The 20434-nt window shown below is 39.6% G+C and overlaps 1 protein-coding gene across 4 annotated transcripts in view; it reads left to right on the plus strand.

The window, feature by feature from the left end:
* The window catches only part of WDHD1 (WD repeat and HMG-box DNA binding protein 1), an 88584-nt gene that overhangs the window by 46368 nt on the left and 21782 nt on the right, over nucleotides 1-20434 (plus strand). For 3 of the 4 annotated variants that reach the window (XM_032134924.2, XM_058429803.1, XM_032134925.2), the window contains 6 exons: nucleotides 112-268; nucleotides 14678-14792; nucleotides 15466-15597; nucleotides 18892-19112; nucleotides 19211-19326; nucleotides 19513-19566. In XM_032134924.2, the coding sequence (XP_031990815.1) occupies nucleotides 112-268; nucleotides 14678-14792; nucleotides 15466-15597; nucleotides 18892-19112; nucleotides 19211-19326; nucleotides 19513-19566 (795 nt within the window). The remainder of the gene's footprint in view (nucleotides 1-111; nucleotides 269-14677; nucleotides 14793-15465; nucleotides 15598-18891; nucleotides 19113-19210; nucleotides 19327-19512; nucleotides 19567-20434) is intronic. The other variant, XM_058429802.1, reaches the window with a different exon arrangement.

The raw sequence follows: 20434 nt of genomic DNA on the forward strand, positions 1-20434 counted from the left end.
GCCTTTGAAAGCAAAGTTGAATCCTTGGTATGTATAATACATTTGAAATAGAGTTTCTTTAACAACATGTAGCTATGTCTCCAAGTGATTTCTTTTTCTGTTCGTGTTTAGGTACCCCTTGTTACGTGGATTCAGAAGGAATTGTTCGAATGCTCAACAGAGGACTTGGTAATACATGGACTCCTATATGTAATACAAGAGAGCACTGCAAAGGAAAATCTGATCACTACTGGGTGGTTGGTATCCATGAAAATCCCCAGCAACTAAGGTGGGCTATTAAAAGAAGTCTAAAGTTGACTCTTTTTTAAAAGTATTTTGAAATTCTTTTTATGAGTCCCTTTAAGTGTATTTGTCTTTTATCTTAGTCCAATTACTTGCTTTCCATGGTCACTAAATTAGGAATTTGTTCATATTCACTCTGAAGTTTTCAGTCACTTGCTTTACTTGAAACATATTGAACAAAATAGAAATAATTAGGGTGACCTTACCATCATTTCAGCCACACAGGGAGAGGAATTCTGGTTAAACATGGCATTTCACCTTTTATTATTGTCTTTTATTTTAATAAAATAATAATAAATATAAAAGTAAAAGTGAAAATAAAACTGAATATATATTCAATTGAGAATTGAAATATACAATTAAGCTGCTTTTTGAGATGTTTTGCTTAATTGTTGTAATAGGAGGAAGGACTAATAGAAGACGGAGTCTCGCTGTGTTGCCTAGGCTGGAGTGTAGTGGCATGATCTCGGCTCACTGCAAGCTCCACCTCTCGGGATCACACCATTCTCCTGCCTCAGCCTCCCCAGTAGCTGGGATTATAGGTGCGCACCACCATGCCTGGCTGATTTTTTTGTATTTTTAGTAGAGATGGGGTTTCACCGTGTTAGCCAGGATAGTTTCGATCTCCTGACCTCGTGATCCGCCCGCCTCGGCCTCCCAAAGTGCTGGGATTACAGGCATGAGCCACCGTGCCCAGCTGAATTTTTTTTTTTTTTTTTTTTGATATGGAGTCTCACTCTGTCACCCAGGCTGGAGTGCAGTGGCGTGATCTCGGTTCACTACAACCTCCGCTTCTTGAGTTCAAGCAATTCTTCTACCTCAGCCTCCCCAGTAGCTGAGATTACATAGGCATGTGCCACCATGCCCACCTAATTTTTGTATTTTTAGTAGAAATGGGGTTTCACCATGTTGGCCAGGCTGGTGTTGAACTCTTGACCTCAAGTGATCCACCCAAAGTGCTGGGATTATAGGCATGAGCCACCGTACCTGGTCCTGGACTAATAGTAATTTATGTTGATTCGTGTGCACATTAAAGTTTGGGAAGTACTGCTGCTGGCACATGTAAGAAATGATACATTGGCTGGGTGTGGCAAGGGATTTCTTTTTGGGGTGATGAAAATGTTCAGAAATTAGTGGTGATAGATGCACAATTCTGTGAATATACAAAAAAACCACTGAATTATGTACTCTTTTTTTTTTTTTTTGAGACAGAGTCGCACTCTGTCACCCAGGCTGGAGTACAGTGGCCTGATTATGTCTCACTTCAGGCTCACTTCAGTGACATCCTGGGCTCAAGCGATCCTCCCACCTTAGCCTCCCAAGTAGCTGGGACTACAGGCACGCACCACCACGGACCCAGCTACTTTTTGTAGAGACAGGGTTTCACCATGTTGCCTAGGCTGGTCTCAAATTCCTGGGCTCAAGGGATCTTCCCGCCTCAGCCTCCCAAAGTGTTGGGATTACAGGCGTGAGCCACCGTGCCTGGCTGAATTGTATACTTACCATATGATATGGCTGGTACATTCTCTGTGAACTCAATATTATGTGAATCATATCTTGACAAAGCTATTAAAAAGGATGAGGACACTATATAATGATACATAAAAATCTGCAAGATGTGTTAAGTGAAATAAATACCATTTGTGTAAAAGTGGGGAAAGAATAAGAATATGTAGTTGTATTTGCTTTACATACGCAAAAGAATTCCTAGAAGAATAAAAAGGAAACTAACAATAATAGTTACCTCACGGAGAGAAACTCAGTGGATAGTATAGGAAACTTTTCTCTATTCATTTTTATACTTTTTGAGCATGTAAATTGAGCACGTAACTTTGAATTACTAGTTCAAAAGATAAATAAATTGAATTTTTAAACAAAGCAGCAATTCAATAAACTAAATCAGATAAGGCCAGAAGTTAAGTTCAAGAAGACTTCTTAATTTGGCTACGTGGAGGTTAACGGTGACTCTGATAAAAGTGATAAAATGTTAAATTCCAGATTGGGGTAGGCATGGGAGGTAAAGAAATGAAAGTAGAATATGTGGATAACTCTTACCAAGAAATTTGACTATTGGGCCAGGCGAGGTGGCTCACGCCTGTAATCCCAACACTTTGGGAGCCCAAGGCGGGAAGAATGCTGGAGGCCAGGAGTTTGAGAATAGCCTGGGCAACATAGTGAGACCCAGTTTCAACAAAAAAATTTTTTTTAATTACCCAGCCATGATGGTGCGCGCCTATAGTCTCTGCTGCTTGAGAGGCTGAGAGGGGAGGATCACTTGAGCCCAGAAAGTTGAGGTTACAGTGAGCCATGATCACGCCTCTGCACTCCTGCCTAGGCGACAGAGAACCTATCTCAAAGAAAAAAAACTTTGGTGTGAAGAGGAGCAAAGATTTGGAGTGGCACCTAAAGGAGGATAAAAAGTCTTTGAAGGGATTTTTTTAGCTTAGGTGACTCTATAGCATTTTTGTAATCTTTTGGCAATGAATTTAGTAAAGAAGATAAGATTGATAGTTTAAAAGAAGGTGCCAACGAAAGGAATGAAAAAAGAAAAAAAAGTAGTAGCTTTTAGATCACCTGTCTAAAATAGGAAAATAGACATTTTATCAGTTGTGGAAGGGAAAAAAATAGGCACAAATGCAGATAGATTTGGTAGCCGAAAGGTAACAAATTCCTATCTTCTGTTTTTGGCTTCTGTTTTGTTGGCAGATCATGAAGCAGAATTCATTTATTTCTGGAGATAGTGGTTGGCATTGTGGGATGTTTGAGAGGAAAAGACATATAGTCTCAGAGGATGCAAAATTGAATTAGTAGAGAACTACAGAGGAATTGGTGGTTATTTCTGTGTGTTTTGCCTTTACAGTTGTAATCACTGAATATTACATTCTAAATATTGACATATTTAGTATCAGAAGAAGTATATTCATTAACTTTTTTTTTTTTTTTTTAGAGCCAGGGTATCACTCATTTGCCCGTGCTGGAGTGCAGTGGTGCAATCAGCTCACTGCAGCCTTGAATTCCTGGGCTCAAGTGATCCTCGCACCTCAGTCTCCTGAGTAGGTAGAACTACAGGCACAGGCTACCACACCTGGCTAATTTTTAAAAATATTTTCTAAAGATGGGGTCTCACCATCTTGCCCAGATTGATCTCAAATTCCTGGCCTCAACTGATCCTCTTGCATCAGCCTTCCAAAGTGCTAGGATTATAGATATAAGCCAGATGCCAAGCCACATTCATTATTTTTAGTAGTTCTTATAGTGTAGGTTGTTCTCAGGGATTTCTTGCATGTCCATTTTCAGGAATCTAGTTAGTTTAGTAATTTAAATTAAAGAATTCACAGTGTATCTTAATAGCAGGTTAAAGTTTGAACCTATGAGGATTTTTACTATTCTGCCTAATGCTTATTCAAGTAAGATTATTCATTTTGTTAGTGAATGTCATTATCTTAAAGAGGTATATGAAGTTATTTATTTGCAGCATATGAAATTAGTCATCTGCAATGAATAATTTTGCTTCTTCATTTCATTTAATATTACAAGTATTTCATCAGTTGCAGTTTTCACACCCTTAGTAATTTATCCAGCTGGCTTTTTTTTTCTTACATGCTTTTTTTTTTTCCCACACAACCCTTTGGAACACATTTTTTACCTGCTTTTTATTTAAGATTTGTAAAGAATTTTAACTTGTTAAAAACTACGATAATTACAGCTGTTAACATTTAACTGTTATATTCAATAATGGATAAAGAAATAATGGACTCTAAATTACAGCTTTTACACTTAGAAGGATTTTAGAAACCATCTATACTAGTAGCTCCTGACATTTTCAAATATAAGAGCCCTTTTTATTTATTTATTTAGAAACAGGGTCTCCCTATATTATCCAGGCTGGACTTGAACAAGAGTCCTTTTTAAATGTTGAACAGTTCATACCTCCAAATAATAGTAGCTCTAGTAGCTCTACATTTAGTATCAGCTAATAAAGAATATTTCTTTATTGAGACACAGTCTCGCTATGTTCCCTAGGCTTTTCTTGAACTAACCTTGAGTGATCCTCCCACCTTGGCCTCCCAAAGTGCTGGGATTACAGGCATGATAACATAAGCTTCTGTAGACCTGAAAATTTTATTTTAATATAAAATTGTATTTACAAATCACATTATCTGCATACATGTGAAAATTTTAGTATGTAAAGTGGAAACTATTTTTGTATTTGGTCTACAGACAATTCATGGTGCTTGTGTGCATTCCTAGACCCTTTATAATAGCTCATCAGCCCTACAGGAATAAAAGAATGGGAACTACCAAGTTCTTTTGGTCTATTTGCTGTCTCTCTTCACCCCCAGCACTTCTCCCCAATTTTTACATATGAGAAAACTAAGGTCCAAAAAGATTAAAGTAATTTGGTAGAGAGTACACATCTATTTATTGGCAAAAAAAAAACCTTATTTTTTTTTTGTATTAAAATATAGGAACAAAAGGAGTTAGTTGATAAGTAGATTGAAAGAATAAATACTTCTGCTATAAAGAACAGCTTGTAGAATAATTGAATTACTGAGGGGAATCTTATACAGTAGGCATTTGAAGCACTGAGAAGATACACTAAAAAGTCTGTTGATAGAAATGTATTTATTTGTATATGATGTGATAAATTGATAACTGCAGAATGTTTTCATATTTTCGTATTTTCCTGGCTTTATGCTGGAATAATAAACTTGAATAAGAATATTTTTCTTTTTTTTTGGTACACACTTGTAGAACATTTATTTATTTATTTATTTATTTATTTTTTGGTATATAGCCTTAAATATTTTTCAAATATTGGAAGCTACACTTCTCAGTATGGCTTACTGTACTTTTCATACCAGTTTTGCTTAACATATTGGCATATTTAGAGGTGATTCATTTCCTTTCTGTGGATAGCAGTACATGGAAGTTCAGGGAATAAAATTCTGCAGTCAGTTTTTTAGTAGCCTGCTGTTGTGTTTAAAGAGCCTTACCTATTCTGGCTAGCAAGAAATTCATCTTTGGCCAGGCTTTGTGGCTCACAGCTGTAACCCCAACACATCGGGAGGCCAAAGCATGGGGATCGCTTGAGGCCAGGAGTTTGAGACTAGCCTGAGCAACATAGAGACACCCTGCCAGGCATGGTGTTACATGCCTGTAGTCCCAGCTGCTCGGGAGGCTGAGTTAATGGTATGACTTGAACTCAGGAGTTCAAGGTTATACAGCCCCTGCACCCCAACCTGCGTGACAGAAGGAGACCTGGTCTCTTAAACAAAGAAATTCATCTTTATATTTATTTGCATTTTTAATGCCTCTGTTTGCTCTTATTGTTTGTGGTAAAGATAGCAAATCACATGCTTCTCTGGAAAGGCAATGTGGCCTAGTGGTCCAGAGCTCGAGCTCTCGAGTCACACTGCCTGCTTGTGGTATCCTGGCTGAAATCCTCGTTCAGTAGCCCTGGTTCTGTGCCACTATTTCCTCATCTCTAAAACCACAGTGTACCCATTTCACAGAATTTCTGTGAAGATGGAAGTGACTTAGTGATGCCTCTTTCTTTATTCTTTTCACTTTAAATGCATTTTCTAACCCAACTCAGTAGTATTTACGCTTTCTTTTTGTTCAGAGATCCTTTAAAAGAAAGTACATTTTGTGAAAAATAATTTTTAAAAATTTATTTGAGAGCCTGCCACAGCAGTGCACACCTGAATACCAGCTACTTAAAAGACAGGGGCAGGAGGATCACTTGAGTCCAGGAGTTTGCAGACAGCCTGGACAACAGCAAAACCCCGTCTCTTTAAAAAAAAAAAAAAAAAAAGCATTAATTTAAGTCAACATAAAATTTTCCTATTTTCCTTTAATTATGAATATGAGGCTGGGTGCAGTGGCTCACGCCTGTAATCCCAGCACCTTGGGAGGGCAAGGCAGGCAGATCACCTGAGGTCAGGAGTTTGAGACTAGCCTGGCCAACATGGTGAAACCCTGTCTCTACTAAAAATACAAAAATTAGCCAGGCCTGGTGGTGGATGCCTGTAATCCCAGCTACTTGGGAGGCTGAGGCAAGAGAATCTTCAGATCGGAAGAGGGTACAGTTGCAGTGAACCGAGATTGCGCCACTGTACTCCAGCCTGGGCAACAGAGTGAAACTGTGTCTCAAAAAAAAAAAAAAAATTATGAATATGAGAAATTACTGATCTGTATTGGTGTCATCCCTACCCCCTTTTGAGTTGAACTTCGGTTTGCCAAGTATCGTTTCTTCTAAAGATTTTTTCATGACACTACTGGTTAATACGTAACTGAGAGTTAATAAATTTTGCTGTGTTACAGTCTAATTTGCTGTCTACCAACAGAGACCTTTCTTTTTCTGTTTAGTTTTTCAAAACTCTTAAGAGTTATTTAATGTGCTTGAAAACTAGACATTTTTCCTAGTTGTGTTCACTGAATTAGCATTTATTATAGTACCGACTAGATGTGCTATACCACACAAAGATAAATGAGGCTGTGGCCTGGAAGAGGTTGGCTTCTAAAGTCATTATGCTACTCCCAAATAAGTGCTTTAAAAGAGATGTGAGCAAAGTCCCCTCAAATGCAGAAGACAGTCCTGTTCAACACAGAAGAGAAAGCAAAACTTGCTGGCTGGGGCAAGGTTAATCTGGACACTGGACCTAGTTTTCTCCAGTTTGGCATTTTTATTTATTTTTTTGAGACAGAGTCTCATTCTGTCACCCAGGCTAGGGTACAGTGGCACAATCTCATCTCACTGCAACCTCCGCCTTCCAGGTTCAAGTGATTCTTGTGCCTCAGCCTCCCAAGTAGCTGGGATTACAGGCGTGTGCCACCATGCCCAGCTAATTTTCTGTATTTTTAGTAGAGACAGCGTTTTGCCAGGTTGCCCAGGCTGGTCTCGATCTCCAGAGCTCAGGTGATCTGCCGGCCTTGGCTCCCAAAGTGCTGGGATATTACAGGCGTGAGCCACCACGCCTGATTATTTTGGCATTTTTAAACTCTTTCTTTAATATAACAAAAGGAAAAAAAAACAGGTTTTGTGGTCAATTTGAAAACAAATCGAAGTAATTTTTTTTTTTTTTTTTGAGACAGAATCTCTGTTGCCCAGACTGGAGTGCAGTGGCGTGACAGCTCACTGCAACTTCTGCCTCCTGGGCTCAAGCGATCCTCCGTCCTCTGCCTTCCAAGTAGCTAAAGCTACAGGTCCATGCTGCCATGCCTAGCAAATTTTTTGTATTTTTTTGTAGATATGAGGTTTTGCTATGTTGCCCGAGCTGGTCTTGAGCTCCTGAGCTCAAGCGATCTGCCTATCTCAGCCTCCCTATGTACTGGGATTACAGGCATGAGCCACTGTGCCCTGCCACTTTTGTCTTTTTAATAAACCAGGTTTTTCATTTTTTTTTTTAATTCCTCTTCCAGATGGTTCATGCACATAGTTTCCAGGAAACTCTGTCGTCGTCAAAACCCACCAAATTAGCAGTTTAAATGTGTGTGTTTTTTCCTTGAATTCTTCTGTGATGGGGATATTTAACAGAGAAAACATCTTTTTAGTTGAAGTCTCTAAAGCTAAGTAAAGGATTAAAAAAATGCGAATTGGTGCTCTGCTTTGATGTAAATGTGGCTTAGAAAGTAACTGTTAATAAAATCCTACTCAGTATTTCCTTTTTCTTTGTGATAATTGCTTACTATGTGTAAATCAATAAAATGAGCTGTAAAATGTTTTTAAACAGGACATTTTATAAAAAAAAGTTTAGGCAATTAACATTTCTCCCAGTGTTTTTCTAATTTTGTTAATGTACATGTATATGTACTTGGACTCATCTTTTGTGAATGCACATGCTCTTTTTCATTTTGCATGACTAGTAAAGTAGTGATTCTTGTAAATAGAGATTTATGACAGAATTGCCACAAGATTATTTCAAACTTGAGGTATTCACACTGCCACCTCATACTGTGTGGTGAAAACTAGATTTTTTATAAAATCATAAAAGGAGAGAAGGAAGAAATGAAATTGTATGTTCAAAAAAATTGGAACCCTAAAAACATTTGTATTTTTATTGTATAGTCAGAAAAAAAAGAAGGGAGGGTATTTGAATCTCACAAGAAAGAGGCCTGAGTAGTTTGGAAAAGAATACTAGACATTGCCACTTACTTGTTTTCTAATTACTCTAGTGGGCATTTGATAATACTGGAAGATATTTATAAAATTTTTAAACCCTAGGATCTAGCTTCTACTTAGTATCTCCCTTCAAGAATGTCCTGATTAAAAGGCTATACTATAAATTAAGTGGATGATTATTAGTAAGCATTCAAAAAGAGATTTCGCATTTTAAATGACCTTATGAAAATATGAAATTTGCCTGTGGTATTTATAGTGTGCAGTCATGGTTTTCCAGTGCTTTTCTAATAAATAAATTGGAGTACATAAGTTGAAAGAGTTCTCTATATATAAATCATTCTGTGATTAATTAATGCTTTTTAATAAATCGGTTGCAAGAGCACTACTCATGATGGGCGTGTTTGAATGCCTTATATAGCCTACTCAGAACAGGTTTAGACAGTCTTTGCCCGTTGACCTATTACCATATTTATCAGAGTAGATATAGATTATAGTCTTTCTAATGATAGTGGATGTTCTGCTTCACTCTGACCCATATCTAATAAACACTTAACCTATATTAGGCGTTTCACCATCTTTCTCTCCCTCTCTTTTGGAATGGAGTCTTGCCATGTTGCCCAGGCTGGTCTCCTGGCTTAAGTGATATCCTCCTGTCTCAGCCTCCTGAATATCTGGGATTACAAGTGCCCACTACCGTGCCTGACTTTTTTCTCTTTTTTGACAGTTTATACCAACAGTACTAAGAATTGCCAAACTGATGGATAAAAGTGAATATGCTTCATTGGCTTTTTTTTTTTTTTCTTTTTTTGTGACAGTCTTGCTTTGTTGCCCAGGCTGGAGTGCAGTAGCGCAATTTCCCAGGTTCAAGAGATTCTCGTGCTTCACCCTCCCGAGTAGCTGGGATTACAGGCGTTCACCACCACACCCAGCTAATTTTTGTATTTTTAGTAGAGATGGGTTTTCGCCACATTGGCCAGGCTGGTCTTGAGCTCCTGGCCTCAAGTGATCTGCCTGCCTCACCCCTTAAAGTGCTGGGATTACAGACACGAGCCACCATATCTGGCCAACTTTTTTTTTTTTTTTTTTTTATGAGACTGAGTCTCGCTCTGTCACCCAGGCTGGAGTGCAGTGGTGCGATCTCGGCTCACTGCAAACTCTGCCTTCCGGGTTCACGCAGTTCTCCTGCCTCGGCCTCCTGAGTAGCTGGGACTACAGGCACCAATCACCACGCCTGGCTAATTTTTTTTTATATTTTTAGTAGAGATGGGGTTTCACTGTGTTAGCCAGGATGGTCTCAATTTCCTGACCTCGTGATCCGCCCGCCTCGGCCTCCCAAAGTGCTGGGATTATATGTCTTGCCATGTTGCCCAGACTGGTCTGAAACTACTGAGTTCAAGCGATCCACCCACCTCAGCCTCCCAAAGTTCTGGGATTATGGGTGTGACCCACCGTTCCCAGCCTTGTATGTCTTCTTTTGAAAAGTGTCTGTTCATGTCCTTTGCCCACTTTTTAATGAGGATATTTGTTTTTTGCTGCTGATTTTTAAGTTCCTTATAGACTCTGGATGTCAGATCTTTGCTGGATGCATAGCTTGTGAACATTTTCTTGCATTCTGTAGGATGTCTTTTTCTTTTTTTTTTTTTTTTTGAGGCAGAGTCTCACTGTGTCACCGAGGCTACAGTGTGGTGGTGAGATGAGATCATGGCTCACTGCAGCCTCGACTTTCTGGGCTCAGTGATCCACCTCAGGATCTGCAAATGTCTTTCTATTTGTTTGTGTCATCTATGGTTTCTTTCAACAGTGTTTTGTAGTTCTTGTAGAGATCTTTCACCTCCTTGGTTAGATATATCCTAGGTAGTTTGTGTGTGTGCATATGGCTATTATAAATGGGATTGTGCAGGACTACAGGCACATGCCACCGCACCTGGATAATTTTTTAATTTTTTTGTAGAGACAGGTCTCCCTTTGTTGCCCAGGCTGGTCTCAAACTCCTGGATTACTCCTCAAGTAATCCTCCTGCCTTGGCCTCCCAAAGTGCTGGGATTACAGATGTGAGCCATTGCACCCGACCTGTTTACTCTTGGTAGTTTCTTTTGCTGCGCAGAAGCTCTTTGGTTTTAATTAGGTCCCACTTGTCAATTTTTGTTTTTGTTGCAATTGCTTTTGTGGACTTAGTCATGAAGTATTTACCAAGGCCACTATCCTGAAGGGTATTTGCTAGGGTTTCTTCTGGGATTTTTATAGTCTGAGGTCTTACATTTAAGTGTTTAATCCATCTTGAGTTAATTTTTGCATATGATGATAGTTAAGGGTCCAGTTTCATTCTGCATGTGGTTAGCCAGTTATCTCAGCACCATTTATTGAGTAGGGATTCCTTTCCCAGTTCCTTGTTTTTGTCAGCTTTCTCAAAGATCAGTTGGTTGTAGGTGTGTGGCTGTATTTCTGTGTTCCCTATTCTGTTCCATTGGTCTATGTTTCTGTTTGTGCACCAGTGCCATGTTCTTTTTCACTAGCCTTGAAGTAGAGTTTGATGTTGGGTAATGTGATGCCTCCAGCTTTGTTCTTTTTGTTTTAGATAGCTTTGGCTATTTGGACTCTTTTTTGGTTCCATATGAATTTTAGAATAGTTTTTTCTAATTCTGTGAAAAATGACATTGGTAATTTGATAGGAATAGTGTTGAATCTATAGATTGCTTTGGAGGATATGGTCTTTTTCTTTCTTCTTTCTTTTTTTTTTTTTTGGTGCTGTGACTTCGATGCAAACCAAGGTTGCTGTGGACACAGTATGGTCATTTTAATGATATTAATTCTTCTAATCCATGAGCATGGAATGTGTTTCCATTTGTTTGTGTTATTTGTGATTTCTTTCAACAGTGTTTTGTAGTTCTTGTAGAGATCTTTCACCTCCTTGGTTAGATATATTCCTAGGTATTTTACGTATGTGTATGACTATTGTAAATGGGATTGCATACTTGATTTTACTCTCACCTCGAACATTATTGGTGTATAAAAATGCCACTGATTTTTGTATATTGATTTTGTATCCTGAAACTTTACCGAAGTCTTTTGTCTTAACTAGGAGCCCTTTAGCAATTCTAGGTATAGAGTCATATAGTCAGCGGAGAGATAACTTGACTTCTTTTCCTATTTTGTTATCTTACTTGATTGTTCTGGCTAAGATTTTCAGTACTCTGTTAAATATGAGTGAAAAGAGCGGCCAACCTTGTCTTATTCCAATTCTTAAGGGTAATGCTTCCAGCTTTTGGCCATTCATGTGATGTTGTCTGTGGGTTTGCCGTAGATGGCTCTTATTATTTTGAGTTATGTTCCTTCGATGCCTAGTTTGTTGAAGGTCTTTATTATGAAAGGATGTTGAATTTTATTGAAAGCTTTTTCTGCATCTTTCGAGATGATCATGTGGTTTTTGTTTTTAATTGTTGATGTAGTGAATTGCATATATTGATTTGCATATGTTGAACCAACCTTGCATCCCAGAAATAAAACCTACTGGTTGTGATGTATTAACTTCCTGAAGTACTGCTGGATTTGGTTTGCTGGTGTTTTGTTGAGGATTTTTATATCTGTGTTCATCAAGGATATTGGCCTGTGGTTTCTTTTTTTGATGTGTCTTTGCCGGATTTTGGTATCAGGATAATGCTGGCTTTATAGAGTGATTTGGAGAGGAGTTGATTTTTTGGAATATTTTCAGTAGGACTGGTACCAGTTCTTCTTTGTGCATCTAGAATTCAGCTGTGATTTCTCTGGTCCAGGGCTTTTTTTGGTTGATAGGTTTTTTATTTATTACTGATTCAATTTTGGAACTCATTATTGGTTTGTTCAGAATTTGTTTTTTCTGAGTCAATCTTGGGAAGTTTTATGTTTCCAGGAATTTATCCATTTCCTCTAGATTTTCTTTGCTGTGCAGAAGCTCTTTAGTCTAGGTCCCACTTGTCAATTTTGGTTTTTCTTGCAATTGCTTTTGAGGACTTTCTCTTTCTCTCTCTTTTTTTTTTTTTTTTTTTCTTGAAACAGGGTCTTAACCGCTGGGCGTGGTGGCTCACGCCCGTAATCCCAGCACTTTGGGAGGCCTAGGCGGGCGGATCACAAGGTCAGGAGATCGAGACCATGGTGAAACCCCGTCTCTACTGAAAGTACAAAAAATTAGCTGGGCGTGGTGGCGGGCACCTGTAGTCCCAGCTACTCAGGAGGCTGAGGCAGGAGAATTGTGTGAATCCAGAAGGCAGAGCTTGCAGTGAGCCGAGATTGTACCACTGCACTCCAGCCTGGGCCACAAAGTAAGACTCCATCTCAAAAATGAATAAATAAATAAATAGAAGCAAGGTCTTACCCAGGCTGGACTGCAGTAGCATGATCATGGCTCACTGCAGCCTCAACCTCCCAGGCTCAATTAATCTTCCCATCTCAGTCTCCTGAGCAGCTGGAACTACAGATACACACCACCATGCCTGGCTAATTTTTAAAAAATTTTGTAGCAATTGGGTCTCATTTTGTTGCCCAGGGTGGTGTCAAACTTCTGACCTCAAGTGATTCTCCCACCTTTGTCTCCAAAAGTATTGGGATTAGAGGTGTGAGCCCATTTCCTCTAAATTTTCTGGTTTGTGCACATAGAAGTGTTCATAATAGTCTCTGAGGATCTTTGTATTTCTGTGGAATCAGTTGTAATGTCACCTTTGCCGTTTTCTGATTGTGCCTATATGGAGCTTCTCTCTTCTTTGTTAATCTAGCTAGGAGTTTATCGATCTTGTTTATCCTTTCAAAAAATCAATTTTTTTTGTTTTATTGATCCTTTGTATGGATTTTTGAGTCTCAATTTTATTTAGTTCTGCAGTTATTTTAGTTATTTCTTTTCTTCTGCTAGCTTTGGGGTTAGTGTGTTCTCGTTTATCTAGTTTCCCTAGATGCAATGTTAGACTGTTAATTTGAGATCTTTCTAACTTGATATAGGCGTTTAGTGCTATAAACTTGGCTCTTAACATTGCTTTTGCTACATCCCATATATTTTGATATGTTGTGTCTGTTTTCATTTATTTCAAAGAATATTTTGATTTCTGCTTTAATTTCATTGTTTATTCAAAAGTCATTCTGGAGTATGTTGTTTACTTTCCATGTAATTTGTGTGGTTCTGAGAGATCCTCAGTATTGATTTCTATTTTTATTTTACTGTGGTCTCAGAATATATGCTTGGTATGATTTCAATTAAAAAAAATTTTTGGGCCAGGCGCGGTGGCTCACGCTTGTAATCCCAGCACTTTGGGAGGCCGAGGCGGGCGGATCACGAGGTCGGGAGATCGAGACCACGGTGAAACCCCGTCTCTACTAAAAATACAAAAAATTAGCCAGGCGTGGTGGCGGGCGCCTGTAGTCCCAGCTACTCGGAGAGGCTGAGGCAGGAGAATGGCGTGAACCCGGGAGGCGGAGCTTGCAGTGAGCCGAGATTGCGCCACTGCACTCCAGCCTGGGCAATAGAGTGAGACTCCGTCTCAAAAAAAAAAAAAAAAAAATTTTTTTTGGAGACTTGCTTTACGGCCAAGCATGTGGTTGACCTTAGAGTATGTTCCATGTGCAGCTTCATCAGCATTTATCTTGGTGATAACATGGATTCCATGACAGGTATTAATGGTACAATTTTTATGTTTTAAAAGTGGTAGTTTACTAAGGAAAATATGAAGAGAGCTGATTTCACTTTTAGTGGTTGTCATTTAATAAAGTGAGATGTGAGGCTGGGCAGGGTAGCTCACGCCTGTAATCCCAACAGTTTGGGAGGCAAAGGCGGGAGGCACACTTTACCCCAGGAGTTCGAGTCCAGCCTGGGCAACATGGCAAAACCCCATCGCTACTAAAAATACAAAAGTTAGCCAGGCATGGTGGCACATGTCTGTAGTCCCAGCTACTTGGGAGGCTGAGGTGGGAGGATCGCTTGAACTTGGGAGGTTGGGGCTTCAGTGAGCCTTGATCACACCACTGTACTTTAGCCTGGGCAACACAGTGAGACCCTGTCTCAAAAAAAATAAATCAAGTGAGATGTGAGATGGAATTTTTCTATTCTTGAAATGCATGTAGGGATAGTCTTTATGCCTAGTCAAGCCTAAAACACTTTTTGAAAAGAGATATTTGTTATATATAATTAAGGCAGCTATTATAATAATAATATTACTATTCTAAGTTACTAACTTTTGAAAACTTTTTTAATTTTGCAGTTTTTATGACATGTTAGCAAATTTTTGTGATGGAACTTTTCTTTACTGACAGGTGCATTCCTTGTAAAGGTTCTCGGTTTCCCCCAACCCTTCCACGCCCTGCTGTTGCTATATTATCCTTTAAGCTTCCTTACTGTCAGATTGCAACAGAGAAAGGACAAATGGAGGTATGTGGAAGTCTTACCTTGACACTTTGAATTTGATAATACAGCACCTGTGATACACACACTTTAAAATTGCCCTGATGGCCGGTATTGAATATTCATTACTGTATAATTACATAAATAGGGGTAGCAGGGAGGGAAGAGGACTGCTTGGGATCACCAGGCCACCTGATTGCCATCACTGCTTCCAGGGACTTTGTCTACAAAGTAAATGGGCGTGACTATCAGAGACCCACTGGGGAAAGACTTACTCTCAGCATGGGGCATGTCCCTGAGAAGAAGTGCCTCCATACATTTTGTGCCATAGCACCTGGCTTGCCTGACCCTAGTCCTAGCCCCGTGTCATCGAAAGTCATTTGAAATCTTGCAATTAGTTATTCTAAATAAGAAACAAATTAGCTTTTAAAAAGCTTGTTTACCAAGTTCTCTGAGCATTAATTATGATAGCTAGGAAACAGTTTTAAATGTTGTATTCCTCCCCAACCACCTTTTTTAAGGATAGGGGAAAAAGTTAAGCTGTAGTATCACACTAGAATTTAAATTGTAAAATAAACTTATAGAAAGGAGGAGTTCAGAACATATTTTATTCAAAAACTGGTATCTTAAGATAAATACTTAATGCTTGCCTCATATTAAGGTGATAGTTGGCCTTAAGCAATTTTCTTCGCTTTTGTAGGAGCAATTTTGGCGTTCAGTTATATTTCACAACCACCTTGATTATTTAGCTAAAAATGGTTATGAATATGAAGAGAACACTAAAAATCAAGCAACAAAAGAGCAACAGGAACTTTTAATGAAAATGCTTGCGGTGAGTAAAATAAATATACTGAAAATGTTAAAGTTAAATGCTTTTCTATAGGTTGAATTTCTTAAAAGGTCTGTGCATTAGGACTAAGTCCCACAACCTAAGATTCTTAAGTTTGTTGTTGTTGTTGTTGTTGTTTGTGCGACGGAGTCTCGTTCTGTCGCCCAGGCTGGAGTACAGTGGTACGATCTCGGCTCACTGCAACCTCTGCCTCCTGGGTTCACGCAATTCTCCTGCCTCGGCCTCCTGAGTAGCTAGGATTACAGGCGCACACCACCACACCTAGCTAATTTTTTTTTTTTTTTTTAATAGAGATGGGGTTTCACTATGTTGGCCAGACTGGTCTCGAACTCCTGACCTCGTGATCTGCCCGCCTCAGCCTCCCAAAGTGCTGGGATTACAGGCGTGAGCCACCACACCCGGCCATTCTTAAGTTTTATCTGGTGGTGTTTTCCCTTGTAAAGTTCTGTTTTCTAGTTGGTCTTGCAGTTAATTTTTTTTTTTTTTTTTTGAGGCAGTTTCGCTCTTGTTTCTCAGGCTGGAGTGCAGTGGTGCAGTCTTGGCTCACTGCAACCTCCACTTCCCAGGTTCAAGTGATTCTGCTGCCTCAACCTTCCGAGTAGCTGGGACTACAGGCGTGTGCCACCATGCCTGGCTAATTTTTGTATTTTTAGTAGAAACGGGGTTTCACCATATTGGTCAGGCTGGTCTTGAACTCCTGACCTCAGGTAATTCACCTGCCTCGGCCTCTGAAAGTGCTGGGATCACAGGCATGAGCCACCGTGCCCAGCCTAAAATATATAAAACATTACCTTGTAGCTAAGATCATGTGCAGGAATAAACATCTCTAGGGCTACTTCCCTTTTGCTTTTGCCCATCAGTCTATGTTTTTTAACAGGCCTTCAAGGTAACTGAGAACCACTGCTCTAGTTTCTGTTATTATTTTACAAAGTTTGAGTGTATACTGTTTTTTAATCTCCAGGGCTGGGCAATCTTAAGAACTTTGATCGGGCTTTTAGATATGCCTGCCTTTTGTCATCCTCTTTGAGTTAGGCAGCTGTGTGTGATGAAAATTTATTTGTGACCAGTGGCCAGGTTTGGTGTGTAGAATACTTAAGTACATTTATCTTTGGAGCAAGGTGTCTTAAAGTTCCTGTGCTTGTGTCCCCACTCAAGGTTGGTTTATGGAAAGGAGTATAGTATCATTTCTTCTCTATTTGTCTTACACTAGACTTTATGCCCCAGAGGGCAGAGACCTGCTCACTGCTGTATGCCAGGCACTGACATGGTGGCTTAACACATAGTAGACCTCAATATTTGTTGACAAGAGTGAATGGTCCAGACTTTTAATTTTAAAATTGGAGAAAAAAGGTTCTTAGAGAAAAGTGGTATATGAGACCACGGAGCAAATTGCCACTCTTGTCTCCAAAAGGTAGTACTCACTACTGTTACCTTTATGCAACATGCCCTTAAGTTTGGTATTAAGAAAACTCAGTTTATTGTAGAATAAGTTTTATTCCTTTTATAAAGTGTTACTTGTGGTCCAGGAACTAGCAGCCTTTTTACTTTGTACAACATATATAAGGAAACATGTTTCATGTATTTGCTATTTAGCCTTAGAGCAGCTTTTCCGTGTGGCAGTGTTTCTCATATCAAAAATACCAGGGGACTCAAATCAAAGATACCAGGGAAGGAGGATATCTTGAGCCCAGGAGTTCAAGGGGATTGGTGAGTTCTTCTTTAGCATTCCTGGCCCCCGGGAAAATGCCTTTAGTTCAGCATAGTCACTGTGGAAACTAAACTATTCCTTTTTATTTCTTTTTTTTTTTTTTTTTGAGACGAAGTCTCGCTCTGTCGCCCAGGCTGGAGTGCAGTGGTGCGATCTCTGCTCACTGCAAGCTCTGCCTCCCAGGTTCATGCCATTCTCCTGCCTCAGCCTCCTGAGTAGCTGGGACTACAGGTTCCTGCCACCACGCTGGCTAATTTTTTGTATTTTTAATAGAGACTGGGTTTCACCGTGTTAGCCAGTATGGTCTCGATCTCCTGACCTTGTGATCCACCCGTCTCAGCCTCCCAAAGTGCTGGGATTACAGGTGTGAGCCACTGTGCCTGGCCTCCTTTTTATTTCTAAATGCCCCCTGAGGCAGTGTACCATCCCGATTAAGAAGTACTGATTATAGATAAATGATACTAAAAATCTTGAAAAGTGCGTGCAGGCGAATATCTAAAGCTTTAGTGCTGATGGATCAGACATGGAATATCTAAGTAAGAAAATAGTTCTAATACGCTATAAATTAGGAGACCTTTAGTAATCTTCAAAATACCAATTTTTCTCAGTTTGTTAGTTTTCTTTTTTTGTATTTTTTAGAGACAGGGTCTCACTCTGTTACCCAGGCTAGAGTACAGTGGCAAGATTGTAACTCACTGCAGCCTCAACCTCCTGGGCTCTAGTGAACCTCCTGTCTCAGGCTCGTGTAGATGAGACTACAGGTGCATGCCACCATGCCCAGCTAATTTATTTTTTGTAGTTATAGGGTCTCACTGTGTTGCCCAGGTTAGTCTCAAACTCCTGGCCTCTAGCAGTCCCTCTGCCTTGGCCTTCCAAAGTGCTAGGATTACAGGTGTGAGCCAGCACACCTGGCCCCCTTGATTTTTTTTGTTTTGTTTTTTGAGACAGAGCCTCGCTTTGTTGCCCAGGCTGGAGTGCAGTGGTGCAATCTTGGCTCACTGCAACCTCCACCTCCCAGGTTCAAGCGATTCTCCTGCCTCAGTTTCCTGAGTAGCTGGGATTACAGGTGCACACCACCACTCCTGGCTAATTGTGTTTTTAGTAGAGACGGGGTTTCGCCATGTTGGCCAGGCTGATCTCGAACTCCTCACCTCATGATCCACCCACCTGGGCCTCCCAAAGCACTGGTATTACAGGCGTGAGCCACCGTGCCCAGCCTCCCCCTTGAATTTTTTAAATGAATTTCTTAATTTTCTTGCGATTAGTAGCTTAAAGTGGTATGTAATATTTCATCAAATCTAAGCCACTGTTTATTGCATAGTACACCATTACTTTATTCATTTAAGCCATGGAGACACAAAAATGCTGCCAAACGGACCCACCATTAATTGTAATTAGTTGTGATTCCAATTTCAGAGATGTTAAAACTTGTAAAAATGTGCATCTTAGAATCAAGGAGATAGAGTAGCTAGAAAACTATTGTCTCAGTTTTACTAGTAGTGTCAGTATCTTTAAAAAGTTTTTCTTGATGTTATTTGATCTTTTTTTTTCCCCCCTTTTTGGATTAGCTTTCTTGTAAACTGGAGCGAGAATTCCGTTGTGTGGAACTTGCTGATCTAATGACTCAAAATGCTGTGAATTTAGCGATTAAATATGCTTCTCGCTCTCGGAAATTAATACTGGCTCAAAAACTTAGTGAACTGGCTGTAGAGAAGGCAGCTGAATTGACAGCAACTCAGGTGGAAGAGGAAGAAGAAGAAGAAGATTTCAGAAAAAAGCTGAATGCTGGGTAAGAAATAATTCAGTTGTTTGAATTTTCCTTTACTGTCTTGAATGTTAAGTTGGTCTTTGCATAGCTCTTTATTGAATAATATTATTTTCTCTTAGTTACAGCAATACTTCTACAGAGTGGAGCCAACCAAGGTTCAGAAATCAAGTTGAAGAAGATGCCGAGGACAGTGGAGAAGCTGATGATGAAGAAAAATCAGAAATACATAAGCCTGGTGAGATACATTTTCAAGCCCATAAATGGTGAGAACTATCGTGGATGTGGCTTTTCCCATTTTACTTAACTGAGGGAAATTGAATACTCATACTTTTTTTCAGACCTCTTTGCTATCTGGTTGTTGTATATTGAGGATGACTTTATTTTCCCCATTTACATTATATTGCTTTATTTTAATCTGTAGGACAGAACTCGTTTTCCAAAAGTACAAATTCCTCTGATGTTTCAGCTAAGTCAGGTGAGAAATACTTATAAATTTGTAATATCAAGGAAATTTTGCAAGTCGTCTGCAAAGTGACACATCTACACAAATACACCTTAACTCTTAAGGCCATTTTTTGTGTGTGTGTGTTTATGTTTTTGTTTTTTTAATCTCAGATGTTGTTTGTGAAGCTATGGTCATTTAACAAAGGTTTATAAAATGCCTATTGTATATCAGGCATTTTACTTAATGGTGGATACAGAAGTCAAACAGACATGCATGGTTGATCTCTGTTTTAATGCTATTTTAGCCCAGCTGAGAAAACAGATGTTGAAGACAGATCTGGGTATCACTGAGGAAGCATGCAGGATACTGGAGAAACAGTTAAAAGGAATTGAAGGCTGGGCGCAGTGGCTCACGCCTGTAATCCCAGCACTTTGGGAGGCCAGAGCAGGCGGATAATGAGGTCAGTTCTAGACTAGCCTGGCCAACATGGTGAAACCCCATCTCTACTAAAAATACAAAAATTAGCTGGGCCTGGTGGTACATGCCTGTAATCCCAGCTACTCGGGAGGCTGAAGCAGGAGAAACACTTGAACTCAGGAGGTGGAGGTTGCAGTGAGCCGAGATCGTGCCGTTGCACTCCAGCCTGGGCAATGGAGTAAGACTCCATCTCAAAAAAAAAAAAAAAAAAAGAAAAAAAAGGAGTTGAAAATAGTTGTGTTCAGGGAGTGGGCCTGGGGGATAGAGAAGGTTGGAGTAGGGCACTGCTGGCCCTTTTTTGGTAGGGAGCATAAACCTTATAGTACCATTTGACTTTTTAAACCGTGGACATATGTTACTTTGATTTTAAAAAGTTAACTTAAAAAACATGTAGAATATGAAAAGAGCATATGACACATAG

The sequence above is a fragment of the Hylobates moloch genome, unplaced genomic scaffold (assembly GCF_009828535.3).
Source record: "Hylobates moloch isolate HMO894 unplaced genomic scaffold, HMol_V3 SCAFFOLD_16, whole genome shotgun sequence".
In the NCBI taxonomy this organism is placed as follows: domain Eukaryota; kingdom Metazoa; phylum Chordata; class Mammalia; order Primates; family Hylobatidae; genus Hylobates; species Hylobates moloch.